Source organism: Chelmon rostratus, chromosome 8, assembly GCF_017976325.1.
Source record: "Chelmon rostratus isolate fCheRos1 chromosome 8, fCheRos1.pri, whole genome shotgun sequence".
Lineage (NCBI taxonomy): Eukaryota > Metazoa > Chordata > Actinopteri > Chaetodontiformes > Chaetodontidae > Chelmon > Chelmon rostratus.
The window spans coordinates 20,520,589-20,541,047 of record NC_055665.1 but is presented as its reverse complement, the minus strand read 5'-3'; the positions used below and the strand labels follow the sequence as shown (position 1 = coordinate 20,541,047).

Genomic DNA, 20,459 nt, shown 5'->3' with positions numbered 1-20,459 from the left:
CGACTGGATTCTTACAGTGCTCAGCTCTGTTAGTTCCTTTAACCCTTTGTGGTTTTTCTTTACTAAAAATGTGCGCTAACAACCCCTCCGTCATCCTTCATTCCTGTTTGTGTTTGTGCTCCTCTCACCACAAACCACACACAGCCCTAATTACCTTTTGTGGTCACATTTTATTTTTCACACATTTCATCAATGACAGTCACATTCCATTGTACTGCTACATGATCCCCATCTGGCACATATGACAAGGCATTTAAACCAAACGCCTAGTTCATGTCCATCAAGGATGTACAGGTTGGACTTGTGTCAGCAAAATTGTTTTTGATTGAAATAGGCTTCCAACCTCTCAAAACTAATACACTATGTATATATATTTTCAGCCCATTACCTCTTATTTGGACAAAACGACCCAACTGTTACACAGGAAAATGTGTTAAATCACAGATATTTCACTTCACCGTCATAAAGTAACTATTGTTAGTGTGACAAAAGTGTTGCCGAGGAGAGCAGGGCCCATGGCCTAAATCCTCCCACTCACAGTGTCACAAATCACTGGTGTTAGGAACCATGTGCAATGAGTGTTGTCAACATGAGGGCCCCGGGGAAGCTTCAGTGACCGCCCAAAGCCAGTTGTGTCAACACTCCTGGCTGAGATAAACCAATAAACCCTGAGACAACAGTAGTAGAAAAGACAGATGGAACTGCAGTATAAACTCACACATATATTCATAGTATGTATACACACACACACACACACACACACACACACAGTGTGTTACACTCAGAGTGACCACCGCCCCCTCCACCCATTCTTCCACAGGATGCAGTGTTTCCTCTTCCTGTTGCCTGCATGGCTGAATGGAAATCCATAGTGTCAGGGTGTGGGTGTGTGTGTGCGTGTTTACATGCGTTCATGTGGCGATGCTGCCTGTGTCCTCTTGTTTCTGTGTTTCTGTGACGTGAAAATTAATGGGAGAGCACAAACAAGGTGAAACAACACAATCACCTGTGCACATGTTTCATCAGTTTCCACTGATGTCTAAACATTGGCATTACATGTTTTAAAAGTTTGTTGCTGCATCAACATTGCATCAGCGATCGTTGCTATGGGCATGAAGGTTCTTGTGAACATTATCAACTTATTGATGACATGACAGTTTTGTGTGTACGTCTTTCCCTCTAACATTTCATCAGAAGAGACAGAGGACAGAGAAAAATTCAAAAGCTTGGCTTCGGATAAACAGGAAATGCACACTAAATATTGATAATAAAATTTACGAGTGGACTTCTTTAAACTGCCCTGTATGGAGTTTGGACATGTGTGTGTATACAGCATATAGACAAATCGTCTATTTCCCCGGAATGAGTGACAGACATTTCAGTCTAAGAAATAAAACCCAAATTTTCACATGGTCATGGACATATGACCTGATCTGGCCTCAATCCTGGTTGTACCAGCTCCAGGTAGATTCAGGAGTGCAGTTGCAGAAGGACTGTAGGCTGCAGTTGTCAGTTGTCAAGTTCCTGCGACTCAGATAGAAATTCCCTTCCATCTGTTTCTGTGAAGGCGATTAAAGTTGTCAATCAAGATTATGCTGTTTTTTACCCAGAACTTTATCATCCTGTATATATGTATATACATGTTGCACAGTTGGACACATACACACAAACACACACACACACACACACACACTAGCAAATCTATTCCTCACCTCAAGCACTTCATAATTTAGTACGAACAGGTTCAGCCCAGTTGAACAATCATTATATCCGTAGCTGGAAACCTGGTAGACTGATCTGGAGATGTTTTTCAGAATTCCTGTGAAGATGAGTGACAGTCTAGTTTTATACAACTTTTCTCACTTTGATGGGAATGGTAGCATTTCTAAAATGTTTGATCAGGGATTTGTGCTGTTTTGTGTGATGTTCATTGACCACTCACTTATTTCATCTTCCAAGTGACTGTTTTGGACTTGTAGTTCCCCTACTTCTTCAGTCAATCTCTTAGAAAACAGAGATAATCTCTCATCTGTTTTAAAAAACAATACAAATGTTTCTCAAGTTGGCCTCTGACAGAGGCAAAGTGGAATACACTTTCACTTACACAATTCATGCATGCACATATATCGTTTAACCCTTTATCGCCCACTGGTTCGCCCACTGGACACTGGCACTAAGCAGATTGTTCACAGATTCCTTGTTCTTTGACTATGAAGTTAAAGGAACATGGAATAAATGCACCAGTATATGAACTGCAAGACTCATGGCCCAACTTTTGGTTATTGTTGTCATTTTCTTAAAAGAAGTCCCTGTTATCCAAATACTTCCATGCAAATTTCCACACAAAATTACAAATAATAACCCCCAGCAACATAAAATTAAAAATATTTCTCTATACTCCCTAAAGCAGTCTGACAGTCATACAGTGTCATAAATCCTTGAAAACTTGACATCTAAAATTCAGAGGGTCCAATAAGGTTGTGTTTTAATGAAAAAAAGTTCAGACTCACAGTAGAAGCTCAGACCCAGCAGCACTCCGAGTAAAAGAATACACACCAACCCCAAACACGCTGTGGTATACCTGAAACAATCTAATCAGAAGATAACATCATGTTATTGTAATTTACCATTATGATATACTAGTGTTTTGCTTGTCTGTGTTTACTGTATATTCATGTTTGGATTTGAGTATTTCTATGCATACCATCTAGGTGGAAGGCTATCAGAAAACAGCATCACTTACTCCATGCTACAAAAGCTTAATAATTATAATTTTTCGACCGTACTTGGGTAAGTGCACAGGCTCTGCCTGTTTTGATTAAATCTGAGTATGTACCTTACCTAAATGAGGTGGTTGTTTCACTCCTTGTCCTCTGTTTGCATTCTTTGGAGGCCGTCTGATAGTGGCATACCTGTTGGGTAGCGGGTGGATGTGGCATTGTGCCGTGTTTAAGTTTGGGATATTTGGCAGCGTTCTCCCAGTCGCAACTTTCCCTTTATGAAACTCATCTTTCTTCTGTTCTCTCTTCTGTCTTATATCAGGATCAAGTGTATCTCCGTTTTCATAAGTGTCGTCATGTTCCATCCATTGATCAGCATCCATTGTCATGTATTCATCACCAGCACCGTCTGCTGCTGCCGGCTCTGCCATTGTGGAATAATGTCTCTCGTCTGTATGTGACTGTGTGTTATGTATTCATAAACTACCTTGCTGTTGATACTAATTACTTAGCAGGAAGTACTTTTTTAGTGGGAGGGACTTAATAAAACCGCCTCTTCCTTATTTTACCTTTTGCATATGGAATCATAAATTACATTTTAAGAAAAAACTGGATCACAGGAGAGAAAATAGAGAAGTCCTTTCGATTTGTGACAGTGATGCTTGGTAAATAGAAGACTTGATTATGTCTGTGATGGCTGAAGTCCCTGGCATATGTTGTTAATAATGATTTATAGAACATTACACTCTCTATAACATTACATATCTTAAACCTACAAAAGCAATCATGAAACTTTAATGATCCTTGTGTGGGAAGTGTGTACTTTTTGTTAGATATTTGCACAATGGAGGTCACACAAGCTACATACAGTAAGTGATGATTTTAGAATCCCAACAGGGATAGAATAAAAATGGAAACAGACCTGAAGACATGGAAAAGATTTGCCTTCAGTTTGCATACACAAGATATTTTCTAGAGATTAGCAATAGTTACAATGAACACTGGAGAGCTAGGTGCTGGGAAATTGATCTATGAGATAAGAAGTGAACAGTGACAAATATTCAAAGTTGTGGTTTTGGAATTTTCGAGGCCCCATTACCATGCATAGATTTTACACTTGTAAAAAGAAGTGTAGAATTTGGACACTCAAAGTAAATACAGTGCAGCAGTTAGTCGGTGCAGAGGGATCTGCTTACTGCCTGTGTCTCTTCATTGCCCCTTTTGCGAGACAGGAAGTACTGTATGTTAAATGCTGGTGGGCAGTTGCTCATCTTGTTCTGTTGTTCTTTCGGAATGCAAATACTTCTGTGGCCTTATTTGTTTTCCTGCTCTGTATATTGATTTATTTCTGGGATAGCAGTGTTGTCGTCCTTTTCCTCCTCCCTCTCTTTGTCTGTCTTGCCTTTTCACTCTCTCTCACTCTTTCTCTTGCCCCATACCCTCAGCAGTTTTGAATTAGGAATACCTTCTCCATATCTCTGCCCCGACCCTCCCCCCTTTTCATCCATCAGTTTTGGATTAAGGCTTTACCGCCCAGTGTGTTTGAGTACTCCAGCCTCTGTTATTTAATCTAATTCATAGTGTCCCACAGATGGCTTGAAGGCCTTCGGGTTTCTTGGTCGTGACTGGGTGTGTGTTCTGCTTGAGGTCATTTTGTGCATATGTCCTTTCCAAAAAGTCGTCATAGTTTCTTGCGGTATAATACCACTTAAGAGCTGTAGTATCTTGGAGATCATTTTCTTGTTATATTTTATTGTGTCTTTGTAAAATGTATAATAGGATTACTGTAGCTCTACTGTGCACTGCTGTTCTTGTGTGTATCACAGCTCACGTACTGCTGTTTATTCAAGAGCTGTTGGCCTCCCTTGATTTCTCATGTGAGCCATACTTCTAAGCACACCACTCTCTGTTATCCCAGAGTCAACATCAGACTAAATCTCGCGCTTTTGATGTCCCAGTGTCAAGATTTTCCTGGATTTTGGACAGTGTGAAATGTCTCTGCATTAAAAGCTTGTACATGTAAAAGTGAAGCTATTCAAATTTACGGTTTCTAAACCCTAATTTCAGAAAAAGATAACACCAGTGTCTGCAACTTTTCATGAAAACTCATAATTGGTGTTGCTAGACTCACTCTCCCCAAGACCCTGCCTCTGTTTGAAGGCTGTAGCTGGTGTTTGGTTCATCTTTCCTCCCCGTTGCGATTGAAACAAGCAAACTAAGAGCCATAATAGACTCCAGGAGCAGTAATTGAATAGAATAATAACAGGCTGTTAACACAGTTGTTAATTAGCGTTTGCTGATCCGTGCATATCTACACAGAACAGCTTGGAGCCCATATATTAAAAAAGACTGAAAGATTAAGAGGCAAATGGGTTTCTTTTCATTATTCACGTGAGGTATGTCTCCCAAGTGAATGACTTTTTTAATGTCCACAAGGTTCTGTATGTTTATATGTGAACGGGGAGGGGTAGCTTATGACCAAGGGGATGTATTGACTTTTGTTCTATCTAAAATTATGTACTGTGCATGTTATGGTAATTGTGGCTACTATATGTCACAAACATGCTTTGATTGCCTTTTAGAAATGCTGCCAGTCTTGGGGCTTCATGCATCGTGGCACCCAAAATGAAACCACAGCAATACTTAAACATTACGCAACAAAAAGTGTCTTATTGAATTCAGTTCATTTTGATGTGTATTTTAATCTGTGCCACCTTGCTTCTCCGTCTCTCCTAAAACGCAGAACGTGTATGTGAACATCAATCGGATCATGTCCGTAGGGAACCGGCTCCTGGAGTCGGGCCACTACGCCTCCCAGCAGATCCAGCAGATCTCAGGACAGCTTGAGCAGGAGTGGAAGGCCTTCGCTGCGGCACTGGACGAACGCAGCACCCTGCTGGAGATGTCTGCCAGCTTCCACCAGAAAGCAGACCAGGTACAGACACGCAACACTGATAGACCCGCTGAAAGTCCTGTGCAGCTCTGATGATGTTGTCAGACTGGAAAGCATCACTTGCATGCACGTGCATGCGCCACGTGTAGCGATAAATGTTTATTCCTAGTTTAATTATATGCACAAAAACACATCCACATATTATCATCTTGCACACCTGCAAACATTTTTGCCTCAACTAAATATACTGTTGGCAGCTCCACTGGAATGCTTCAAAGTATCTGCATATCTTTACAAGGTTTGTAGTTGTTAGGGGCTTCTAGCACATGTTGTGTATATAACAGGTGGAGGCATATTAAATCTATCACAGTATGCTGAAGTCTGACAAGATTTACTGCTGATTTGCGCTCTCCTGAATAGTTTAGTGTCCAAAACGTATTCTAGTTGTATATACCTTGAAAGAAATACAGTTTTAAAGAGAAGAGAAATAGGAAAACGCATGTTTTGGTTCTGGTACAGTTTACAAGCACTGGGGTTGCTTTGTCCCTAACAAACCTAAAAGACCATTTAAATGATCAATACTGCTTTCTTTTGTTTTTCTTGTGGTTGCAGTAACAATGCATTAGTTAGTTGTTGACACCTATTGTTTGCTGAGTGGCCCCCTTTTCTGTGCAGTCGTTAATGCTCAAGACTTGGAAGCTATTGATCTTTAGTTGTCAATATTGGTGGGCAGGGCAGCGTTACAGACAAGGTGTTGTATGGTTTCATCTTATATTTGTAGTCTCTGCTCTTGGTTCGTGGAGTTGCTGTGATAGAAAGCTCCTCTCTCCTTCTCCTTCTTCCCTTCCCTTAACAGAATAATCACTTCAATCATTATTTTATCAAAGCTTTCTACAGAGCTCTATGTTCTGCTGTCCCTTCTCTCTTTTTTGAACTTTGGACGGCAAACTTTTATGTAGTGCTAGATTAGCTGCCAGCCTGTCGTGAGCTATTCTAATGCAGAGTCTTTGTTTTCACTGGCTCATGGTAAAAGTGTAACTGTGTCAGAACTCACACATACTAATAACATGGACTGTGTTTGTAATAACGTGTGGAGTGTTAGTATGTGAAAAATACACACACTACATAAATGCAGCTGTTAAATATGGAGTCGATTGTCTCGTCACAGACGAGAACTGTTGAATAATTATTTTCATTATCTGGAACAACCTCATCACTGAACAGAGCAGAATAAAATTTGATGCTTGATTAAAAAAAAATCCATTATCAATACCTTTTTTATATCATATTTTTATTGTATTTCTAGTATGTATTATTAAAGGTCTCATGCATACACAATGGACAATAACATAACAATAATAACATATTATGAATAAATAAAAAATAAATAATAAGCAATTGTAATGATAAGTAATAAATAAGTTAATATTATAGTGCATCAGTATTTATAATACTACATGTATACATATGTAGGTCTTTGTTATGCAGTGTTTGTATTGTGTGTGTCCTCTCCCCAGTACATGAGTAAAGTGGAGCCTTGGTGTAAGGCATGTGGTGAAGGAGAGCTGCCCTCTGAACTCCAGGATCTGGAAGACACGATCCACCATCACCAGGGACTATATGAGCACATCACCACCGCTTACTCTGAGGTCAGTACACACAGTCACACACACCTACGCGTGAAAAACAAATGTACATGCAAATGTTCATGACAGCTCTGCAAAACACAAAATAGGGCTGTCAATTATCCAAATGTATTAAATATGTATTCAAAATATACACACATGCCTTTAGTGCAATCCAAACTCTCCAGTTTAAACTCTCTCCACAATCAGTCCATTTGTGTCTGAGTTTTATATTTTTACACAAGGTAAAATGACATAAAACCAACAATGGAAATTTATGGTGATTACGGTGATAATTGATTATTGGAAGAGAAGTTTTAAAGGAGCCTGTTCATTGCTTCTAGGCAAATAATATAACACCTCACTGTCAAATATATACAGTATATGACATGAAAACAATGAAACAGAAATTATAGTCCTCTTAAAATGAATGTTTCATGTCAAGTAGTTTCATAAGTTAGTACCTCTACATATTGACTGACCCACTTTGTTAAGATTTTTAATTACTGTGTTGTTGAGTCTCAGTAAATCTGTTTACCTAATTAATTGCTTTTGTAGTTATGCTTATAGATTTAGTTGTTATTTTACTGACATGATCAGTGTGTTCTCTCCAACTGGATTTCTGTTCAATGAGGAATTTAGCAGCTGACACTTCAGACATTTAATTTTTTCGCAAGTGAGATACTTGATTAAGTTCTTCAGTCTGACAAACTGTCACCTTTTATAGGTAAGCCAAGATGGGAAGTCCCTGTTGGACAAACTGCAGCGACCTTTGACCCCAGGAAGCGCTGACTCACTGATGGCATCGGCTAACTACTCCAAGGCCGTGCACCACGTCCTAGACATCATCCATGAGGTGCTGCATCATCAGAGGCAGCTGGAAAACATCTGGCAGCATCGCAAAGTCCGCCTGCACCAGCGGCTGCAGCTGTGTGTCTTCCAGCAGGACGTACAGCAAGTAAGAGGCACCTGCAGACGTACAGATCAAACTACAACGCCCCAGCAGGTTTTGTCGTGCATGCATAAGCTGGCATGTCACACATCAAAGACTACAACATAGAGTGAGGGAAGTGCTGTCTCTTCAAGTGTTTCAATTAAGTACTCTGCACTTTAAAACTGTCCTTCACTCATCTATTAAGTAATTTAATGCACTGCCAATGTACAGAGTTATCCTTCCAAACAGTTACTGAAAATAATCAACTTCTTGAGTGTTTCAAAAGGCTTGTTATTACATTCTAGTTTCACTGAATACATTTTGACGTTATTGAACAAACTTAATACATTAATGGTAAGATATATATAAAAAACATTTTACTAGCAGCAGTACATGCGTATACTGCATCCATAGTTAATAAATAAAAACGAAGAAAGTGTTCCATTACAAAAACATTTGGTCAAGTGAATTGCTACTCATACGTTAAGTGTTGCTGTCTTATTATTTTTTAATGGTCATAAAGATCCAATAAGTCTTTGTTGTGTTGCAGAGGGATATTCTGCAAGCATTCCATACTGGAGAGCAGACGGCGTGATATTAAGATATAATAGAATCAGCTCCAGCTTCAAAGCCTTTTTTCACTTCCTCCTGGGTTTTCACAGGGAGAGTCTCTATCTCTCTGTGTGACTGTCTGGATGGCAGAGCTCTTAGATCAAATCTACTGAGTTGGTGTTTGGTGTCGTCTCCGCGTTTCTAGCCTTTGGGCATGAACTCTTCTCTGCCTCTCTGCACCCTCCCTCGCTCTGTCTTGCTGTATCTCTGTGCCTCTGTCTTCCCCCTCTCCCATCCACTCTTTCATTGCCCATTTCTCTTGGTAGTGGTTTCCATGGTGATGCAATTTACTGTCATATAAAGTGTCGAGGGCATTGTGCACGTGTTTGTCCCATCGAAATATTCTCTCAGAGACCTTGAAAGCGTCATGAAAATCCCTTTCATTACCTCACATAGAAACAGATGAAGTATGGCCACCTGTTTAATAGATAATAAGATAATTATGTACAAAGATTTATAGCTAATCTCATCCACAGTGGAAATGTTGACACTTAGCACTGCTCTGGATTTCCTATTAGGCAAAACCTAATTGACCACACTTGTGTAATTTAAATATGACAGACTGCAGATGGAGGAAAAGAGTAAAGAAAGGGGGGATGAGCGGAGGGGGAGAGAGATGTCATCTATAGACCACTGTAACTCTAATGTGATCTGAATGTGGCCATTCCAGTCTATTGCACCACCTACTGCTCAGAAATGATACTGCACCCTCAATGTATATTTACCCTGTGTTGTTGGGCACATTTCATAAATGTACATATGCTGTATTTGTCTGTGTGTGTGTGTGTTTCAAGGTGCTGGACTGGATAGAAAACCATGGTGAGGCCTTCCTCAGCAAGCACACTGGTGTTGGGAAGTCTTTGCACAGAGCCAGAGCTCTGCAGAAGAGACATGAAGATTTTGAAGAGGTTGCACAGGTGAGTTTTAAAAGTAATGAATTTGGAAAACATCAAGGTCAGTCTGTGTCAAAGCTAAAGCATTCCTTCATGTGGTGACACACTTTCTTTAGACATTAAATGCACATTTTTATGACAACTAAGCATACATGTCTGAAAGGTGCATTCCATTGTAAAAACATGAAATAGATGTTGCTGTATTGTCCCGCCGACCAATACAAATCAGATACGATTTCAGTACAGTTTTTTGCTATAACAGTCAAGTATATGAGAGACTGTACTCTGATTTTAAATCGACTTCATGTTATCGTTTCAGAACACCTACACCAATGCTGACAAGTTGCTGGAGGCAGCAGAGCAGCTGGCACAGACCGGAGAGTGTGACCCAGAGGAAATTTACCAGGCTGCCCACCAGCTCGAGGATCGCATCCAGGACTTTGTGCGGCGTGTCGAGCAGCGCAAAGTCCTGCTGGACATGTCTGTTGCCTTCCACACGCATGTCAAAGAGGTGTGTATTTCCTCTCCTCTCCTCTAATTAGCCCCTTTTGCCACATTGATTTTAATTCGTTTTGTCTTAAGCTAAAGTTTAGGTTCCTGATAGGCCTACTATATGACGACAGGAGCTATGAAGGTAGAGGGTTATCAATTAATTAATCACACGCCAGCCTTCATCATTTAGAGGAACAATGGGAAAAAGCTTTCTCATGTCTTTGTCCACCACCAACAACTGGCTCATTAGTCTCTATTTGCTTTTGCCTCTCAATACTCCCCTGATTGCAAAGTCAAAAATAACAAAGTAATTGGCCTTTCAAGTTATTGCCTCCATAGTGAGACAGAGATGTGTGTGTGTTTTGATGTGTAAATCTGAATTATTCCTCAAAATGCTCCTGAACATATTCCTGCCAGTCATTACATTCTGCCTGTGCAAACATCTGTGCTTCCCTTCTTGTAGTGCACTTGTGTTTACACAAATTAAAGGCAGTCTGCCTTCTCCTTCACTGTGACAATGACAATCATGCCTTTCATTTTCCTTATTATTATTTACTTTATTCCTTAAAAGATAAACAAAGAACACGGAAACTACACAGTACATGAGAGGAATCTGTATGTGCTGTGTGGATGTGGTGCTAATCACTGTGCCACTCCCTTAATTGCTCTCACAGTGTTATAGTAATATGAAAGTCATACACTGCACGTCTTTTACTGTCAAAATTAACCTCTCCACACTGACATAGCACTGTGCTCTGCATGTGTCAACACTACATCCTGTTTACATAGACTCATAGAGACAGTCAGGGCCATGGTGTTATTAATGAAGCTAGTCTTTAATGTCCATATGGACTAATCTCCTTCATCCCATCTGTCAGCTCATGCTGGTGCAGGTCACTGTGTGTGTTTGTGTGTGTGTGCGCCTTCGTGTGAACATGCCTGTCCATGCATGTCCTCCTGTGTGTGTATGTGTGCAAGTGTGCACAAATGAATGTTTCCAACTCTCCTGCCCATCACCTCTGCTAGTTCTGAGCAAGCTTTTGGATGCAGTTCAGCATCTTGAAAGGCAACAAACATTTTGCTGTGGAGATTCATCTGCACTGATATTTAAGGAAGTGCACAGACGAAGTCACTCCGGATAAGAGGCATTTTCTCTCTCTTGTAATTTCAGTATTGTTAATGAATCTACATTTAAGTAAAAAAAAAAAAAAGGTGCTGTGAGTTAGTATTAGAAATATTTTATATTGGGTACCATACTACACATGAAAACCCAGCTTCCACCAAACACTGAAAATCAATGTCCAACCTAATATAAGATGAAATACCACCAGGCTTTAATAAGAAACAGTTTGTGCTACCAAAAAGCTCATTCAGCCATTTGCGGATAAACAGCTTTTATATAGATCTCAGGTATAATGTACATACTGTATGTTACTAAGTGGATGATGGTAACAATACCAGAAGTAGACGTGTTTTTGAGTAGGCAGTGTGAGCGTTAGACAAACCGTAGGTGTCAGGGTCTCTCTCCTGCAGCCTGGATGGTGTGCCAGGGCTTTAGTACGCCGAGCCAATTCACCCAGATGGCTAATCTGTTACAAAGACGACCATTCACAAAACACCAGCTTTGAGCAGAACCGGTTGGATTTGATTTCTGCCGCCCATATTCTGTCTGTCCATTTGGCAGCTTGTCTATCGATCCTTACATCTGTGTTTAACTCGCAGTGCTCTGTGTATCTGCCCCACCCCCCTTCAGCATGTGTATTCTGCTCACAACAGGGCTGTTTGGTTTCTTCCTGCTTCTTTTCTCTGCCCTGCATGATGCAGCATATTAACTGGCTTGCCTTTGCTGTCGATCACTCTTAGCTGTGGACGTGGTTGGAGGAGCTTCAGAAGGAACTGCTGGATGATGTGTATGCAGAGTCGGTGGAAGCAGTGCAGGACCTGATCAAGCGCTTCGGCCAGCAGCAGCAGACCACCCTGCAGGCCACCGTCAACGTCATCAAGGAGGGAGAGGACCTCATACAACAGCTCAGGTGTATTATCAATACATGCATATTGTAATATATAAAATACACTAGGATTTACGCATACTTATGCAGTACATTAACACAAACGCAACAGTAGTGAATTCCTCAATCAACAAAAATAACTTTCTAAATGCCAAAACTAAGGTATGATCAATGGGCCTCAGTGGGGTGTCTCCAAAAATACTCCAGAACATGAATACACTGTAGCTGTAACTCCCCTGTATTTGACCTCTCTCCACAGAGACTCAGCCATCTCAAGCAACAAGACTCCCCACAACAGCTCCATGGCGCACATCGAGAGCGTGCTGCAGCAGCTGGACGAGGCCCAGGGCCAGATGGAGGAGCTGTTCCAGGAAAGGAAGATCAAGCTGGAGCTCTTCCTCCAGCTCCGCATCTTTGAGAGGGACGCCATCGATGTGAGTATACAGGAGACGGCGGCACAGTGTATGATAAATATTTCTTTTTGTTTCCTCCTTGAATTTTCAGGCCAAAGTGTGAGTGAGAAAGACAGGGAGAGTAGAGGTTGGGGTTTAAGGGTTGCATATGGTTAAGAAAGCGGAAAAGTAGTGGAAATGGGTCAAGCATATGGATTTGCAGGTATAATATGTGTGAGGGGAAAATTGCTGGAAAAAGACATTCATTAATGAGCACGACAAATATCAGAGCCAGAATTTTTAAACTAACAGACAGGATGAAGGTGGTAGACGAAAGGGAGACATTGAGATATAAAGCAGAGAGCAAAGGTGTTAATGGTTTATAAGAAAGCAAGACGAGGAGTGGAGGTGAAATGAAATGGCAGAGATTGTGATAAGTAAAAAGGAATGACGGATATAAGTATACCAGATTGGACCTTTTGTTTTGTTTTAGTGGCTTAGTAGGTTTTTTTTTTTCTTAAAAAGATCAGTTACATGTGGCGAGGGACACACTGGAAAACCAAAATGACTGTGACTCTGAGCTGATGGACCGTTGCACCGTTAACGGGAGATTCAGTCCTGTAGCGAGGACTCCCGCTGGTTGAATTCACAGCAATACTCTCACATGTGCTACATTAAAAAAGTATTTAGTTCCACTTGACGCATCTTAGCCACAGACTCATTCCAATTTTGTTTCCCCCTCCCCACCCAGCAATTGGCTACATTGTATCCTCTAATTCCTTAACGTCCCACTGTGACAGTGAATGCTTTTCTCAGCTGGCGCTCAGACATGATAACTGTTCTTTTCAAATATTATTTTACGTGGCCCGTGATGTTTGCCGTGGCTGTCGAATCAGATATGTTGAGCCACACGGTGTTGACAGATGAATTACAGTCACTGTGGAAGCAAAAGCTTAGAGCAGAGATACAGGCTCACATTCATGAGGACGGTGTAAGTAAAAAAAGAAAGCTTGTGGAAAGTAATCATGGCAGGCGTGATGAATGAAAGTGTGCGGAAACAGCTTCCAATAATAATCACGTCACCGGTGTGATGTAACAACAGCATTCTTAGCCACTTTAGCAGCGCAGCTCTACAGATGTCAGTCACCGCTTTGATCTCAACAACGATGAGATGGATTGCCATGAGATTTGGTACAGACATTCATGGTGCCAAGTGGACGAATTTAAACGACTGCGATTATCTCCTGGCCTTTTCCTGGCCTGTAGCGCCACCAGCAGGTCTAATATCTCAATATCTGCTTGATGGCGCAAAGGACTCCTGGTTCCCAGAGGATGGCTCTCACTAACTTTGGTGATCCCCTGAGCTTTCCTCTAGCCCCACCAAGACGTTCACGTTTGTGGTTTTGAGTGGACTGTCTCAACAACTATTGTGTGGATTACCATGACATTAGTTACAGACATTCACATCCCTCACACAATGACTTGTGATCACTTTGGTGATCCCCTGACTTCACCTCTAGCAGCGTTATCAGGTAGAAATTTGATTTATTGTCCAATATTTTGGTTTATATCTGCAAAACTAATGTCAGACTTAAGTTTTTATTTGGTACAGCCAAGTACTGGCTTTAGACAGTTATGGTTATACAACCAAGTGCTGGCTGTGTTTGTTATGCTTCATGATCAGGATTTAAGTGCACAATATGCACATCAGCATCAGTTAAATGTCATAATAGCTGCCAAACCTGATTTTACAGATGCATGTAATTTTAGGCCTTTTGGTTGTGTCAATCATCAGATGATTATGTAATAATTATTATGTTTCTATTAGTACTCAGAACATTTGCTTAACCTTTCCTGCTATTGTCAGCTGGATTTACAAGACACCAACATGATGAGCCTAAGTAGAAGAATACTCATCAAAATAATACTTCTTGAAAAATATAGAATATATATGTATGCCCATGAGTGAATTCTCCTCCAGTGTGTGCTAATGGAAGTTGTGTGCTTGGTTTCATGCCTTTTGTGTCCAAAAAACTGTCTCAGAAAAAGTCTCACTCCAGCTCTGCGTGTCAAGTCAAGGACTGGTGGTGAATCTGCTAATCTCTCGTGTTGAACACTGAAGTACGCCCACACATACACGCACATAGACAGAGGATTAATATGACACAGTGCTTGAGCATGGAGATGGGTGGAGGAGGCATTTGATTTCCCTCCTCTCCCACACACACACACACACACACACACACACACACACACACACACACACACACACGTGCACTGTGACACTCCCTCCCGGCTTGAACGGGTGTGTGTGTTTGAGGTGAGGGCACTGGGTTGAGGTGAGACACACAGTTGTCTCAGTGCTTTCTTCTCTGTAGATAAGACCTGTAACACTGCAGACCACCGAGAGAAAAACAACACGTGGTCGACGAGGAGACTTATGTCCTCTGTAAGTTAGATTTCACAGTGCTGGTAGCTGAGGGAGATGGTCTTTTTGCACACAGAGGGAATTTTACTCAACTGTAAGCGGAGAGGAGAGCAGAGTGCAAACGAGCCTTTGGTAAGTCTCTGCTGGCAGATCTTAAAATGATCGTATTGGTTAGACAGATTGTTATATTATTCTGCAATGAAAAGGCTTGATAAGATTACTCTGTGTGCTCGCCAAGAAAGTCACATTCCTATACAGAGGAGAGCTGAGGGAATTTGTGTGAATCCAAATTCCAGGAGCACTCTTTCATAAGGCAAGCACACTTTTCTATATGGAGAGAGAATAATGCTGTCTATTGAAAAATATGTTTAACTTATGTTTTGTATTATCCCATTAATGGAAAAGGCTTTTATGCATTGTGTTCTCTTCATGGTTTTGAATTACAGAGAGAATGATTTTAATTGATTTGTAATAAACCCTGTCCAGGGCTTACCATGGATTTCACCACACAGAGGTTGTCTCCATGGGCCGAGGTTTGAGAGGACAGTGTTTATGCGCCTTTTTCCAAGAGAGCTCAGCAGGTCTCTTCCAGTCTGCGACCTCCCTGCTGTGCTGCTTGAATATGTGGTAGTAGCTGTCTTTGAGCAGAAGGTGCCCCGCTATTACGCTTAGCGCTGTGATGGAAGAATGGGGATAAACTGAGGAGTAACACAGTCTGAGAGAGCACAGAGCAGCTGGAGGAACATGTAGATGATCCTGAGTGATTGGTCTTGGTTGTGTCTGCTGATATTTAGACCTGATGTTAACACTTACAGGGTGAAAAGGAGAGCGAGGTTGTATTGGGTTGCTTTCCAGAAAGATTTTGCAGCTAAATGTGTGAGCGTTACATACAGTACATTAGGTCCATATAACCACATTGTATGACAGGGAAATGTGTGTTCTATTGATCACAGTGGCTGGAAACAGGGCCTACATTTATCAGAATACACTGCTTCTTTTTTATTCTCCAATATTTACTTCACTGAGTCTCTACAGGTAGCAGCTACGCAAGCCATTTTTGGCAGACCACGCATGCTGATATATTACATTGCATGACTAGAACATATTAAATAGTAGAAATATTTCAGGGCCAGATTACCTCTTTTTCCCCTTGTGGTTTCATTCATTTTATCCTTGAGGAAAGTTTGAAGCCCCCTGTTGTTGCACACTGGGACTTTATTTGCGTTAGCTCCAATGACAGAATCAAAAAAAACAAAAAAGTTAGTAGTGCAACTTACTCAGTCACTGGCTGCTGGTGTTTGGAGGCAAATCTCCGGAACAAACACTGATGGCTATTCGGTTCCCTGTGGTGCGACTTCATTGTCTGCATCATGTGGGTTCGAGAGAAACATTCTGTTTCCTATTCAATGAAACAGACTGGAAGAGAGAAATCGTCAAGTGACAGAGAAATAAAGATTTATTGAGATTTTGTTATGTTTTGAAAACTTTGTGGACTCGCTGTTCCTAAATATTGAACTGTATTTACTGAGCACAGATTTCAGTGTACACTAAAAACAGAATTTTCTGTTTGCATTTAATTTGTTCTAACTCTCAGGAGCAGTTGGCAGCCGTTCACTGGTGCTCCTTAAACGTTGCATATGACAAATAGCATAATCATACGCTGGGCCTGCAGTAAATTGCTGTCGCTGAAATGCGTCAACATCCTTTGCCAAGTTTTTGCAGTATATATTGCTGTTGCACTATGAATCAAACCTCTATCTGTAGCACTCTTGGACAGGATTGTATCAGTTCTAGCAGGGGGACGTACCTGAGAGATGGAACAAATTAAAGATAGCATGGCCTGAGAGGATAACTTTCTCATACAGATATTCAGTTTCACTGTTTTCTCCTGCGAAGGACTTTCCTTTTCACAGCCCATTCACTGTGTTTTCCATGTTGTTTGGAGCTCTTTGACTTAAAAAGGACAGCTGCCAAAGCATCTCATTTTCATTTATGCACACAGATCAAATTTTACCCCTGTTCCACTGCATGACTTATTCCCATCACGTACATGCAATTCTCATAGATGCCCAGTTATCAGGACATGGTAACTCCACACGTTTCAAACTGACACATTCTTAACATTGGTTTACAGAGTTACAGCACAGCCGAATGTACGACAGACACTAAGTTCACGCCTATCAAGGAACTTCCAGCTTTCACCCATGTTACTAAAGTAGATAAGAGCATGAGTGTTGAAACTTGATCAGGTTTGTCTTTCATGGATCGTGTCACAGTTTTGTAAATATCAGTCTTGAAGCTGCAATTCTGCCATTAAGATTTAATTTGATACCATACCAGGTCCCAAATCAAAGCCAGTGGTGCAGTCCGGAGTGTTATCCTTAATAAGGTCTTTGGTAAAAGACGAAAATAATAAAATGACCAATATCCTGTATGACCAATGTACTGAAGCTTACATGCAAAGTTCAATATATCATTATTTACACTACAACCTGACAGTTTGCTGTTCTCAACAGTTTCACTTTTTACCTGAAATACTGTTCTCACTCACAAATTAACTATGATTGAATCTGCTTAATGTGACTTCTTCCTCTTCCTTGATGTGGCTTTTAATGAAACTTCACATTTCCTGCAGAAAGTAAAAAGGAAGGAGTCCTCAACAGCACACAGCAGTGCGAGATAGTTATTAGGACAAACAGAGCACATTAGGAAACAGGGATTATTAAATGTACAGGTCAATTATAACAAAATAAACTGCACTATACTCGTTTAAACAGTAATTAAATTATTCTCGCTTTAGTTTAGCCTCTGCCACTATTTGTCATTTTACAGTAACTCTATATAAACTAAAAACTAAACTAAAAATATGCCCCAGTGCAAGAGGAGAGTAAATTCTTAAATTAAATGTATAGACTAGGCCACATGAGTTTGTTCGAAAAAAAGAGAAAAGAGAGCAACATTGACAGACAGAGCTGGATGGTGCCAGGATCAAGGTGCCCCTGGTATCATGATTCAGTCTGTGTGGGCAGTCAGAGACAAGCGCTGACATCTCGGTACATCTGCTTTACCAGCCGTGCATCACCAGTGTAATATGTTATCTGTTATTATGGCAGTCAGCTTAGGGTGTCTGGTTACAGTGATTAAACTGTCTGACTCGGTGTTCAAAAATTCTCTTAATCATAAAATTATATGGATAATGGCATGGCTGGGCTGTTTTGCTGTGCTTTAAATGTTTGTGCTGGTGAAAGCAGTTGTTGCAAGGCATCTTGTTGTCTTAGCAGTGTGATATTTTCACCATGAAACCTCGGCTGCAAGTTCAGTCAGGGACTTTTTCCATACAGAATTTCATATGAGCTTTCTCTCCCTATGTTCTTCCTTTTGACTGCCAAAGATTTAAGAAAGATCCTTTTGTTCATCATCTTTCAAGTAATTTTTTTCTCCACTTTTATTTGTGAGTGAACTCTCCTTCCTGTCTTACTCTCTCTGTCGCCCTCCCTCCTCTCAGATCATCTCAGACCTGGAGTCATGGAACGAGGAACTGTCCCAGCAGATGAGTGACTTTGACACAGAGGACCTCACGCTGGCTGAACAGAGGCTACAGCATCATGCAGACAAGGCGCTAACTATGAACAACCTCACCTTTGACGTCATCCACCAGGGACAGGAGTTGCTGCAGTATGTCACAGAGGTCCAGGCCTCAGGTGAGTGAGGGCAAAGACACTTCCTAAAGTACAGCACTCACATGTCCTAAACTGAACCTGTTGGAACTACACATTCAGTTTAACTCATGTGGGCTGTATTGAGTATTTAAGACAGAGCAGGAGATGGATGCTGCATGTGTTAGGAGTGAATGAGTGAATAAATAATTGGAAGAGGGAATTATAAAGAAATAAAGGGAAAGAGGAGGAGGGAATGGGAGGCAGATTTTGCCTCTTAATCTGTCAGAGTCTTAAAACCACTCTTGGACAACACACACTCACACACACTCACAGATGTTCACGTTGGTCACTTTTGGGGACATTATATAGACTTTCATTCATCTCTTGGAGACATACCGTAACCCTAACCATGTCCATTACTTACCTAATCTTAACCTTAGCCAAACCCTAAACCTTTCCAACTGGGGACTCGGCTCTTGTTTCCAACTGGACTAGCCGTCCACACACGCACACACACCCACACACACACAGAAGTACATTTTTCAGATGGCCAGGACCACGCCTCCTGTGTTGTTGTGATGTTTCACCTCAGAAATCTGGCTGACATTATGCAAAAAATCTGGCTCTGCAGTCAGCCAACTGCACCGCTACAACGAGCTATGTGGCTACCTTAATGATAGTAGATGTGTGTGAGCTACCTCTGTAACTTGCCTCAGGACAACAATTATTTACCAGCCATCCGTGCAGCTAGCATCATGACAATGCTGACATGGAATGCAGGATTAAATGTGAGTACAGATTATGCTAATGCTAAATTTGTCATAAAGGTTTGTGCTGAAAGACATCATTTAGTCAGCTTCTACGAGAGCAGCATTTGACTGTCTGCATGGCTTTCTGTTACTAAAAAATTAAGCTGTCTATGCAATCCATGAATAATTTTTTCAAAATTTGAAATCTGTATCCATACAACCGTAGCTGTTCTTTAGATGCAAGTAACAGAGTACTATGGATTCAACATACGGCAGAGATGTGTGCAGAATTGCTGAATGCTTCTTTAGTCAACACCCATTTGTCATTGTGAATAAGTGATTATTGATTGAACTAAAAAAATGTTGGACTTAAATAGATATTATAAGAGATAGATTGTTACTGGCTGCATAATAAAGTGTGTGTTGCGTTGCAGGTGTGGAGCTGTTATGCGACAGAGATGTGGACATGGCCACACGAGTCCAGGACCTGCTGGAGTTTCTCCACGAGAAGCAGCAGGAGTTGGACCTGGCGGCAGAGCAGCACAGGAGACATCTGGAGCAGTGTGTCCAATTAAGGCATTTACAGGCTGAGGTCAAACAGGTACGTACTTGAAAAAGAAAGAAGAAAAGGACAACAGTGTTTAACAGGGATCGTCAGTGATACAACAGTAAAACAGTGATTGGAAGGTGGAGGTGAGGTTTTGAAAGCACTCTAAAAAAACAAGATACAATAGGAGCTAGGCTTTTCCCTACATTAAACTCACTACTCATAGCATTTTTATTTATGCTAAACAAAAGTTGTGTATAATGTGAAGACATTGGAAGTGAAAATAGAGCTTGTGCATGTGCTCATATATGAATGCTGTTTCTCAGAAATAAACACACCTAGGGCAACCTGTGACGCTTTTTCCTCCTGAGACCAAGGTCAGACTGATCTGTGGAAAGCCGTTCTGACATTTTATTGCTACAGCGTACCATGATATTACAGCAGAGTGTGTTGAGGGGCTAATAGGCTACAGTATGTTCTGTCTGTACATGACCATGGGTAGATGA

The 20,459-nt window shown here is 41.0% G+C and overlaps 2 protein-coding genes across 4 annotated transcripts in view; one reads left to right on the top strand and one right to left on the bottom strand.

Moving 5' to 3' along the window:
- Window positions 1–20,459, top strand: part of triob (trio Rho guanine nucleotide exchange factor b) — a 70,159-nt gene that overhangs the window by 9,890 nt on the left and 39,810 nt on the right. For all 3 annotated transcript variants that reach the window (XM_041943351.1, XM_041943352.1, XM_041943350.1), the window contains exons 7-15: window positions 5,464–5,655; window positions 7,131–7,262; window positions 7,966–8,196; window positions 9,579–9,701; window positions 9,997–10,188; window positions 12,033–12,202; window positions 12,438–12,612; window positions 18,504–18,699; window positions 19,841–20,007. In XM_041943351.1, the coding sequence (XP_041799285.1) occupies window positions 5,464–5,655; window positions 7,131–7,262; window positions 7,966–8,196; window positions 9,579–9,701; window positions 9,997–10,188; window positions 12,033–12,202; window positions 12,438–12,612; window positions 18,504–18,699; window positions 19,841–20,007 (1,578 nt within the window). The remainder of the gene's footprint in view (window positions 1–5,463; window positions 5,656–7,130; window positions 7,263–7,965; window positions 8,197–9,578; window positions 9,702–9,996; window positions 10,189–12,032; window positions 12,203–12,437; window positions 12,613–18,503; window positions 18,700–19,840; window positions 20,008–20,459) is intronic.
- On the bottom strand, window positions 257–3,138 carry LOC121611005. The gene is made up of 5 exons (XM_041943353.1): window positions 2,842–3,138; window positions 2,511–2,591; window positions 1,943–2,029; window positions 1,713–1,819; window positions 257–1,559 (listed from the first exon to the last, which is right to left on the bottom strand). Exons 1-5 carry the CDS (start codon window positions 3,107–3,109, stop codon window positions 1,440–1,442), a joined length of 663 nt encoding a protein of 220 aa, XP_041799287.1. The 5' UTR covers window positions 3,110–3,138; the 3' UTR covers window positions 257–1,439.

Coding starts and splice junctions, on each gene's coding strand:
- LOC121611005 (XM_041943353.1), bottom strand. CDS start 3,109: ATGACAATGGATGCTGATCAATGGATGGAACATGACGACACTTATGAA. Junction 2,030..2,510: donor GCTGGGTCTGAGCTTCTACT/GTGAGTCTGAAC, acceptor TTTTTAAAACAG/ATGAGAGATTATCTCTGTTT. Junction 1,560..1,712: donor TAAATTATGAAGTGCTTGAG/GTGAGGAATAGA, acceptor TCGCCTTCACAG/AAACAGATGGAAGGGAATTT.